This window comes from Enhydra lutris, unplaced genomic scaffold (genome assembly GCF_002288905.1).
Source record: "Enhydra lutris kenyoni isolate GAN:26980312 unplaced genomic scaffold, ASM228890v2 scaffoldscaffold5, whole genome shotgun sequence".
Lineage (NCBI taxonomy): Eukaryota > Metazoa > Chordata > Mammalia > Carnivora > Mustelidae > Enhydra > Enhydra lutris.
Window position 1 is genome coordinate 188,922 of NW_019154089.1, and position 11,895 is coordinate 200,816.

An 11,895-nucleotide genomic window follows, 5' to 3' on the forward strand; every position below is an offset into this window, starting at 1 on the left:
CCGTTAGGTTGTGCTGGGTTTTCAGCCTGGGGGTCCCCAGGTCGGTGGCGGTGATGGTGATGTTGTACTCGGCCTGACTCTCTCTGTCGAGGGGGCTCTCTGTTACTAGGGTGTAGAAATTCTTGAAAGTCGGTTTCAGAAGGAACGGCAGATCATCTGGAATAGAGCAAATCATCTTCCCATTGTCTCCAGAGTCTCGATCCCGAATTCTGAAGACAGAGACTACAGTCTCAGGCGCATTTTCTGGGACGGAGTTGGTGAGTGAAGTTATGGTAAGTTCAGGGGCGTTGTCGTTCACATCCACCACGTCTATGACTACAGAGCCTTTTCCAGAAAGGCCTCCTCCGTCTATAGCCTCAATTTCCACGTGGTAAGATTTAATTTGCTCAAAATCCAGTTTCTTTGTCAATCGGATTTCTCCTGTGACTTCATTTATTGAGAAAGTTTGTTTAATTTCATCTGATGCTTGGAACAAGCTATATGAAACACTCCCGAAGTTTCCAGCATCTATATCTCTAGCTGAGACACTAAGTACTGGGGAGCCTAGGGGGCTGTTTTCCAAGACCTGCACCTCATATGGGGTGTGCACAAACTCTGGAGCATTGTCATTGACGTCTATGATCAGGATTTGCACTATCATGGTGCCAGACTTAGGCGGAGACCCACCATCCAGTGCCGTGAGGGTTAAGCTGAACTCAGACTGCTCCTCTCGATCCAGCGCTTTGTCCTGCACCAAATCTGCGTATTTCTTGCCCTCACTATGATTTTGAGTTAGTACATGAAAATGAGAATTGGGGCTGAGAGTGTATTTTTGAAGACCATTGCTGCCCACATCTAAATCCTGAGCTAGTTTCAACGGAAACAGAGTCCCTGGCTGGCTGTTTTCCGGTATTTTCAAGAGCATTTCCCTAGTCGGGAACACTGGGGAGTGGTCATTTACGTCCTGGATTGATAACTCTCCTTCAAAAAACTGAACCGGCGTTTCGAGGAACACTTGGAAGTGCAGTACACACGGTTCAACAGGGCCACATAGCTCTTCCCGGTCTAGTTTCTCCCTCAAAAGCAAATCTCCGGTCTGACGATCCAGCTGCAAGCGCTGCTTGTCATCATCAGACACCACCCGGGCCGACCTGGCGGCCAGTTCCCCAATTCCCAGGCCCAGATCTTTGGTCAGATGGGCTACAAAGGAACCACTCTCTGTTTCTTCCACCACAGAATAACGCATAGGCTCGGCGCGAGCCCGAGACAAGAACACCATCAAAATAAAGGCCATCACTTGCCTGTTTGGTTGAATTCTCTCTAGCGTCTCCATGTTGGAGACCCGGTGCTTACATCCAATCCCTCCTAGGAACCACGAAGACTGGAGATATTAAATTCTGACTTCTTGTTTGGTGGAGTCCGCACAAAGTTGCCTTTAATCTTAAATTCGTTTAGTATATTGCATCCCAAACTCGCTGGTAACCCAGCAGAGCTGGCAAAGCCTCTCGCGTGTATTTTTGATTCCTTTTTGTAACAAAGGAATACCGGAGCTTTTTAGGGCTCTTTATTCACAATCTTAGCCTGCAGCGCCACCCTGCGTCTTGACTGAGGAATTAATATTCTCCAGTCAAAGCATATTTTGGAAGTGTCCAAATGTAAGTTATTTTTTAAAGTGTATAGAACTTTTACAAACTTTTTTATTCCATTAAATTTCATAATTTGTAAGGTTACACATTATATTGAATGAGCTAGAGTAATTGTGAGCACAAAACAAGAGGATACCCTGGTCTCCCCACACTCTAATCAGTGAACTTCAAAGAACTCTACTTCCCCTTTATGTAATCTAACCAGGGGAGATAAATTCTTTTTTTTTAAGATTTTATTTATTTATTTGACAGACAGAGATCACAAGTAGGCGGAGAGAGAGAGAGAGAGAGGAGGAAGCAGGCTCCCCGTGGAGCAGAGAGCCCGATGTGGGGCTCGATCCCAGGACTCTGGGATTATGACCTGAGCGGAAGGCAGAGGCTTTAATCCACTGAGCCACCCAGGCGCCCCAGGGGAGATAAATTCTTATAAAATTATAATTCATAATAGTTAATCCTTGCTTATTTCCAAGTATGTGGGGAATTTATGATCATGCAAAAGTTTCTTAGGATGTATGGTGTCACGTGGTCTTAGGGAGACCTTATTTTTCAAAGTAAAGTTTCTATGTCCCTATGCTGCTGTAAAAATAGTATAGTTGAAGGAAGAGGCATCTCGCTTTGTTGAGTCCTTTCACAGTGTGAACCCACGTTAAATTTAAAAGGAAATCAAACAGTTTTAGAGTCAGAATCTTAGGCCTGGATAAGAAATGAAAGGGGTTTTACAGATAAGGAAACTGAAGCTCAGAGGGTGACAGGACTTGATTACTTGACTATTATCAGAATAATATAAAGACAAAATCAAGTGAGTAAAAAAATTAAAAAAATTTTGTTACGGTAAAGGCTTTAAGCTTGAACCTATTTAGCTAGATAGATATCTCTATTCTATAATTAGTTTACTTCTTACTACATTCCTCCTTTGTATCCCAGATACCATATTCTTCCACCAGCTGATTTGGGCCAAATTAAGAAGCCCTGATTTAAAGCATTTTAATCTTTGACCAAGGGGTGCCTCAGGCCTTGTCTATTCACATATCATAAAGAGGAGAGACTTATTTATAAAAAGGATTCCAGCACAGTGTGCTGCTCTTGTGAGTTCCCTGATATAGTAAGTTAACTGAGATACACTTAAGCAGTTTATTGGTTACAATTAGTATATTGAGTGGAGTACCGTTTGTCTTGGCACATACGGGGTTTTCCCTCCAGAAATACCTTGCCATTTTATTTAATTACTTAATTAACTCAATAAATTAGAATTCATGTTGAATGAATTATTTTAAAAGCATGTTAATACTTAAGTTCCGAGAGTGACAGAAAGTATTAGAAAAAATGCTTGAAAGGAGCTTAGATTATGGTACTCATTCAAAAATGTCAAATGAATAAATAAATTAATCCATTCTAATGATCATGTTTCCATTTATATAAGAAGATTATTCCCAGATCATATGTTCAGGCATAAACATGTCTGAAAATAAACATAGAATTCTCAGAGAGTATGACATGTGCCAAGTACTATGCAATTAAATTTAGTTTGATTCTAGTTCTAGCAATGGCAATAGTAACATTAATACACTTTATAATTCTTTTAATTTAAGGCAAATCAGAGGAGAATACAATATATATGACTAGTAAATGAAATTTTAAAATGATAAAAGAAAAAGGCAAAAATATTATTTTAAATATAAATGGAAAACAAATACCCTGGACAAAACAAAGAGCAACTGTTTACAATATAATAACCAAGCTCTAGTTAGATTCAAGTTAAAGTGTTCAGAACAAAACTCAAGCTATATTTCATTTACTTATTTCTGTATGTTGACATTGAAATAGTGTTGCATATCAGCTCTTTTCAGCTCTTTGTCAATCCAAAGCAAATGAAATTTAGATAATACTAACACATAGGTGCAACTACATGCTAGATAATTATTTTAAGCATTTACACATATTAATTCATTTTATCCCCCAACAATCCTACGTGGTGCACACTCTTATTAGCCACATTTTATAGATGAAGAAATTGAGGCATAGAGAGTTTAAATCACCAGCCCATGATCACTCACCATATGAAATGGCAGAGCTATGATTCACACTGTTATAGTTTGGCTCCAGAATCTATTCTCTTATCCACATAAGTGCAACTGGAGAAGTGATAATTTTTAGATAATTTAGATTTTTAAAGATAATTTAGATCCAAACTTCAGCCTTGTCTTGGTTCCAGAGATATCACAGGTGATGTATTTGTGTTCAAGTTTGCAATTAATATAAGAATCTTTAAAATGGTCTGTCTTCCTTTAGCAATAGATGCCAGCAAAGAGAGGTGCTTACAAAACTTAGAAAGTAGAAGGGAAACTAGTAGTGTTTTGTTGAGATCATTAATTGGTAAAAAATAAATAAATAAGAGTGACATATACTATGAATTCCCTGTAGCCTTGATTATTGGGGAAAAAGATATCTATGTATGGATCTTTTGAAATGTTATTTAGGGTATAAAGTTAAAAGCAATAAAGACAACCTAAGAGGGAAGTCTTACCTCATGAATTATTTCCCCCCCAAAACTGCTAAACTTAGAAAAAAATCTATTATGTTTTATCTGCATGGAGGAGGAGTTAATGATATCAAGGATAATCACCTGAAAAACCATTCTATTCCAATCAGGAGAGTTGCATTATTCATTCTGAAGGATTCATATTACAACAATTTACACAATTTTCACCAGATCTGAAACACGACATTTAAAGTGTTCTTTCCATGTTGAATATACAAAGAGAAAGAAGAAGTTTTGATTACTCCCTGGTAGAGTACAGAACTTTAAATTTCCTTGAAGAAAAGATAAAAATCATTTTAAAGGAATTTGAATACAAGTAGGCCGAAAGTTCAAAATACAAAATCCATACTCTGAAGTTTGGAATACTCTCACTTGTTTAGAAAAAAGTGAGGGAATCTTTTTTTTAAAACTTCATGATGATTTGAGAGCTGTTTTGTTCTTAACGTAAAGGGGGAGAGTAGAAGGAAATTAAACATTAATGGTTGAGAGAAAGATTAATTGGTAAAATAGGAATTAGATTTTAACTAGTATTTTTAGTTCCTTAAATCACACTTCAGTAGTATTATCTCAAAATATTAAGCTAACACTAATAATTGGTTACTATTGATGGTTTATGGATTTTGTTAGAAATTCTTATACATTTTGAGATCTTCTACTAGATAGATAAATTAGGTACCTCAGGCTGGCCATTTGAGTGAAATAACTATAAAGCAAACAATACTGCTCACTGGTAAAAGCAAAATAAATTTAATATCAGTTAAAATTCCAAACTAAACCTTGAATATATTTTTTTAAATCACATTTATTGGGGCACGTGGGTGGCTCAGTCGGTAAGCATCCAACTCTTGATTTTGGCTCCGGTCCTGATCTCAGGGTCTGAGATTGAGCCCAGCACTGGGCTCCATACTGAGTGTGCAGCCTGTTTAAGATTCTCTCCACCCCCTTCCTCTCTCCCTCTGCCCTTCCCCCGTCACAGTCACATGCTCATGCTCTCTCTCAAATAAATAAGCAAATAAAATCACATTTATTGAAATGTAATTTTTGAAAGGAGATAATCTGAATAATGAGAATTTGGCTTGAGAAATTTATGATGGAATCTAAGATAATTTCTGTTAATTCCTTTTAGTATGTACTAAATAAAAAGATAGTATTTGTATGTTTAATGTATCAAAATGTTCAAAATCTAATGTCTAACTTATAATACATCTTTCAACTCAGGAAGTATGAGTCTTCTAACTCCGTTGTCCTTTTTCAAGATTGTTTTTGCTCTTCAGAGTCCCTTGCATTTCCATATGAATTTTAAGGTCAATTTACTGATTTCTGTAAAACAACAATAACAACAACAACAACAACAACAACAAAAAGCCTGCTGGGATTCTGATAAGGATTGCATTGAACCAGTAGACCAATTTGGGAGGCATCACCATCTTAACAATAGTGAGTCTTCCAATCCATGAACACTTTCCATTTACTCAGGTCTTCTTTAATTTTTTTCAGTGCTGTTTTGTTGTGCTCAGTGTAAAGTCTTGCACTTATTTTGTTAATTGTTTTCCTAAGCATTTTATTCTTTTTGATGCTATGATAAATGGAATTGTTTTCATTTCAATTTTGCATTTGCCAATGCTAATGTATAGAAATATAACTGATTTGTAAAGATTACTTATTTATTTAGAGAGAGTGTGCATAAGCAGGGATAGGGGTGGGAGATGGGTGGAAGGAGAGAAAGAGAGGAAGCAGACTCTCCACTGAGCCAGGAGCCCTATGTGGGCTGTATCCCAGGATCCTGAGATCACTACCTGAGCTGAAATCAAGAGTTGGATGTCAACCAACTGAGACACCTGGCACCCTCCTTAGGATTTTCTTTATGCAAGATGTTGTCATCCACAAATATACTTTAACTTCTTCATTTCCAATCTGAATTATTTTCTTTTTCTCACCCTAGCTACATTTTTAGTACAATATTAAATAAAGCAGTGAGGAGACATCCTTGTTTGTTTTTCATCTTAGGGACAAAGTCTTTCACCATTCAATATGAAGTTAGCTGTGGGTTTTTTTTTAATTATTTATTTATTTATTTGACAGACAGAGATCACAAGTAGGCAGAGAGACAGGTAGAGAGAGAGGAAGGGAAGCAGGCTCCTGGCCAAGCAGAGAGCCCGATGCGGGGCTCGATCCCAGGACCCTGGGATCATGACCTGAGCCGAAGGCAGAGGCTTTAACCCACTGAGCCACCCAGGCGCCCTAGCTGTGGGTTTTTATAGTTATCCTTTATCAGGCTGAGGATATTCCTTATTCTTCCTAGTTTATTGAGTGTTCTTTTTTTTTTTTAGATTTTTATTTATTTATTATTTGACAGAGAGAGATCACAAGTAGACGGAGAGGCAGGCAAAGAGAGAGAGAGAGGGAAGCAGGCTCTCCGCCGAGCAGAGAGCCCGATGCGGGACTCGATCCCAGGACCCTGAGATCACGACCCGAGCTGAAGGCAGCAGCTCAACCCACTGAGCCACCCAGGCGCCCTTATTGAGTGTTCTTATCATGAAAAGGTATTGGAATTTGTAAAGTGCTTTTTCTGTGTAAATTGAGATGGGAATAGGGTGTATTGCTCTAAACCAACCTTTAATTTCTGGGATGAATTCTACCTGGTCATGGTATAATCTTTTTTTTAAGTTTTTTTTTAAAGATTTCATTTATTTGATTGAGGGATACAGGGAGATAGTGAGCACAAGCAGAGGGAACAGCAGGCAGTGAGAGAAGCAGGCGTCCCGCTGAGCAGGGAGCCCGATGTGGGACTTGATCCCAGGACCCTGGGATCATAACCTTAGCCAAAGGCAGATGCTTAACCAACTGAGTCACCCAGGTGTCCCTGTATAATCCTTTTTATATGTTGCTGGAGTTAGTTTACTAATATTTTGTTGAGAATTTTTGCATCTGTATTCATAAGGGATATGGTATTTAGTTTTCTTTTCTTGTATTGTCTTTATCTGGTTCTAGCATCATGACAATACGGGCCCCACAGAATGAACTGGGAAATGGTCCCTGCTCCTCTTTTTATAATTGGATATGTGAAGGACTGGTATTAATTTTTTGAAGACTTTATTTATTCATTTGACAGAGAGAGACACAGCGAGAGAGGGAACACAAGCAAGAGGAGTGGAAGAAGGAGAAGCAGGCTTCCCACCGAGCAGGGAGCCCAACACAGGGCTGGATCTCAGAACCCTGGGATCATGCCTTGAGCTGAAGGCAGACGCTTAACGACTGAGTCACCCAGGAGTCTGTGGTGTTAATTTTTTTTAAAAAAAGATTTTATTTATTTATTTGACACAGAGAATGAGAGATCCCAAGCAAGCAAAGAGGCAGGCAGAGAGAGAGGGGGAAGCAGGCTCCCTGCTGAGCAGAGAGCCCAATGCAAAGCAGGGCTCAATCCCAGGACCCTGAGATCATGACCTGAGCCGAAGGGAGAGGATTAACCCACTGAGCCACCCAGGCGCCCCTTAAACTTCAGTAGAATTCCAGTTCTGGGCCTTTAAAAGTTTTTTAAAAAGTTTTCTTGGAAAGTTTTTGATTACTGATTAAATCTTGAATAGGATAAGACATTTAGCATGAAAAAAACCATTTGCCCAAAGATTTAAAAAATTTAGGCAATTAAAATGACAATATTTAGACAACACAATTTTGATTTTTTTTAATAAACCATCAATTGTTTTAGAAGTTGAGTTTCTCATCAAAGCTCTTCCTCATAGATAATCCTTGTTAGCTGGAGATAACTGACTTCAGCAATCTGAACCCATTAGTCTCTGACATTCCAGTCAGAAACCTCTCACATTAATAGTTCTGTAATGAAGTCCAAATGATGTTGATATCCCCCAAATGCTAGAAAAAAAATGGCAGTTCACTGAGGGTTTCCTGTTCATCCTCCATATCACTGAACAAGAGCAGAACATTGAAAGAGGAAGATGGCTGAGTCAACTCAGTGATCAAGAGAACAGAGAAACTGTCAGCTGAGTAGACATCCATGGAGGTTCAGTGAATGACAGGTTAACCTGGGATAGGTCCTAGACCATGTCAAACAGAGGTGACATCTAGTCTTTAATAATAGCAATGATTTGCCTGGTTGTGTCTATGACTTTGAAGCTTAGATATGTTTCAGTGCTCCATACTTCAAAGCTGTGGGCCCACATGCTAAACATCAAGTACCATGAAGCTTTGGATCATTGACAAAATAGTCCTGTAACTCAGATTGCCATCCAGGTTACCACCTTGTTCTGGGTGGCACCAGCTCAGTGCATAATACAAGATAGCTTTGCAGCAAATCTTCTTGGTCATCCAGCACTACCATGTGCAACACTGTCATATATATTAATCAAGACCTTAATTTTTTTCCTGTAGGTAATCCCCATGTATCAATTACTTCAGTTACAACTCAATTTTCCTCAGAACCAGCTTGTTTACTCTGCAGATTAGAAAGTAAAAAATGTCTCCATTAGGGGCGCCTGGGTGGCTCAGTGGGTTAAAGCCTCTGCCTTTGGCTCAGGTCATGATCCCAGTGTCTTGGGATGGAGCCCCGCATCAGGCTCTCTGCTCAGCGGGGGGCCTGCTTCCTCCTCTCTCTCTGCCTGCCTCTCTGCCTACTTGTGATCTCTGTCAAATAAATAAATAAAATCTTTTAAAAAAATGTCTCCATTAGCTCCCCTGTCTACAGCCTCAGCCATTACCAGGACAAACAAGAGGCAGAGGGTGACCTTCTCTATGAATTTGCCTCATGGAGCAAATGCAGAGCAGGACCATCTGAGGAAGACTGGGACACTGATCAAACGCATCATTAGGTGTTGGTCTCAAATTTCTACTTGTGTGTGACAGAGCTGAGCTAAGCTTCTTTTTTTTTAAGATTTTTTTAAATTTATTTGACAGATCACAAGTAGGCAGAGAGGCAGGCAGAGGGAGAGAGGAGGAGGCAGGCTCCCTGCTGAGCAGAGAGCCTGATGCGGGACTCGATCCCAGGACCCTGAGATCATGACCTGAGCCGAAGGCAGAGGCTTTAACCACTGACCACCCAGTCGCCCTGAGCTAAGCTTCTTAATTAAGGCTTAGACTTGTAGAGCCGGGTGCTGGACCCCACCCTGAGACTCCTTCTTCTTCTCTTCCACACGACTACCAAAACCAGTACTGGTATGAGGGAAAACTCCAAAGAGTATGAGTTGTCAATAAAATATCACCAAGCAAATGAGGATGACTAACAGAATGAAAAATGGACTCAACAGATAAAAGAATGTATACATAAGAAATAGAGATTCAGAACAACATGGAAAGAACTTGAGTAAATGACATTAATTTCCTCAAACAAAAAAGAAGGAAATAACAATTGTGAATAAAAAAACAAGTCGTTGGGCGCCTGGGTGGCTCAGCGACTGCCTTCGGCTCAGGTCATGATCTAGGAGTCCCTGGATTGAGTCCTGAATCGGGCTCCCAGCTCCATGGGGAGTCTGCTTCTCCCTCTGACCTTCTCCCCTCTCATGCTCTCTCTCTCTCTCAAATAAATAAATAAAATATTTTTAAAAATTATAAAAAAACAAGTTGTTGTGAAAGCTGACCAAATACGAGTTAAAAAAAAAAAAAAACCTAAAGTTACTGAAACAAACAAACAAACAAATCAATATATTGTGTAGATCTCAGGTTGGGACCTAGCAAGTACCAGAACGTCAAGAATAAAGAAAAAAAATCTAAAACAGTAAAGAAGGGGCATCGGGCTGACTCATTTGGTACTTGGGTCCCGAGTTAGAGCCCCATGCTGGGCATAGAAATTACTTTTTAAAAAATAGAGTAAAGAAGTTTACAGATAAAAGAATGACAATTATACTGATTTCATACTTTTTTATCAATAGTGTTGAATACTAGAAGAACAGAAGGAAAATGAGTTTAAATTAAAAAATCTATGTTCAACCAAACTATTGGCTAAGAATATCAGCATTAGACATAAAAGTAACTCAGAATTACAACTAACAGATCTCTAGCTTTAAAATATATAGGAAACTACTCTGAAAAGCAAGTATAAATAGAGAATAAAAGTAGTGGGATATACAAAAACTTTGACATTTTAAAAGTCCTCATTTATAAGGAGGGGTGCCTGGGTGGCTCAGTGGGTTAAAGGCCTCTGCTTTCAGCTCAGGTCATGATCCCAGGGTCCTGGGATCGAGCCCCGCATTGGGCTCTCTGCTCAGCAGGGAGCCTGCCTCCCTTCCTCTCTCTCTGCCTGCCTCTCTGCCTACCTGTGATCTCTATCAAATAAATAAATAAAATCTTAAAAAAAAATAAAGTCCTCATTTATAAGGAAAGCCATATTTAAGGACTAAGAAAGATTTATAAAAGGTATGCTAACTTACTTCACTAGTTTTAACCACTGGTAATTGAGTAATTGACATTCACAATCTACTTTTTTTTAACACTTCAAGCAAAGAAGTTAAAATTTCAAACTGAAAGTCAACAGTCAGTGCCTTAACTGGCTGGGCCACCCAGGCCCCCCTAGATATTAATTTTAAAAGTAGGATTGGATGGGACACCACGTTTACCATAATGCATTTAGAGATCATATATGCATGTGCTTTCTTGAAAATTTTTAAAAAATGATGCTTAGGCTGGGACCCCTGGGTGGCTCAACCTGTTGAGCCCAGGACTTGGTTTCCCCTCAAGTTATGATCTCAGGGTCCTGAGATGGAGCCCCACCTCCTGCTCCCTGCTAAGCTGGAGTCTGCTTGAGATTCTCTTTCTCTCTCTTTTCTTCTGCCCCTTTCCCACTCTCTCGCTCTCAAATAAATAAATAAAATCTTTAAAAAATGACTTTTGGGTTGATAACATTTATATCTCAGAATTTACAAACTAAATTGTCATCACATCAGATGCTTCACTAAACAAAGTTTTCATGCAAAATGGAAAGGCACAATCTTTTGTTCAAAATGCTCTACACTTAATTTTTTTCTTCAGTCATCATGAAAATACTCTAGGCAATTCCAAGAGTAATTTGACTTATAGCTTATATTTTGTGTGCATTTTTGTCAGTGTAAATGCATATAATTTTGAAATATTAATTGCCAATGTCAAAACAGTGAACTAAATATATTACTTTCACTTGACTACTATGTCCTTAAAAGCATATTGTACCTTAAAGAAGGTACATCATAAGGAAAACAAATTTTTAACAATCCACAAACTTCATTAACTACAAAGCTGCTTTAAGTATGCTGTAAAGAACAATGTCTGCCTGTATTATACAGGGTAAATTATAAGATTACTAGTGTGCAACTCTATCTACATTGCTCTAGATATAGAATTTGAGATGAGTTCCTTAAAGCAAACCTGTTAGAAATCTTCATTAAACCAAAATGAAAAGTATTTTTGCTCACCTATTAGAAAAAGGAAAGGAGGCAGTAAGACTGCCTTAGTAAGAAAGGAAGCAGATGAAAGAAGAATATGCAAGGATTAACAACACAAAGTAAAATCAATATATAAACAAAATGTTATATCAACTAGATTCTTGATTCCAAAAGAAAACAACCATAGCCAAACAAATAATTTTTTCACTATTCTGTAAATGAAACCTAAACTATCCTTAAAATTGGAGCTTTGCTGAAGTCTCACTCAGTATCTTGAACCAGACCATTGGGGAAAATAGGCTTGAGGAACTTGAATTCACTGGTCCCTGAGCCTCCCGTCAGACACACCTCATACTGGTAGCTGTGG

General features: G+C 38.7%; 1 protein-coding gene across 1 annotated transcript; it reads right to left on the bottom strand.

Annotated features, from left to right (window-relative positions):
* Positions 1–7: 7 nt before the first annotated feature.
* Positions 8–1,312, bottom strand: LOC111141089 (protocadherin beta-4-like; the record flags this gene model as incomplete). Its single annotated transcript, XM_022493422.1, has 1 exon — positions 8–1,312. A coding segment is annotated over exon 1 (1,305 nt), but the record flags the coding sequence as incomplete, so codon positions are not given.
* Between the last annotated feature and the right edge of the window lie 10,583 nt (positions 1,313–11,895).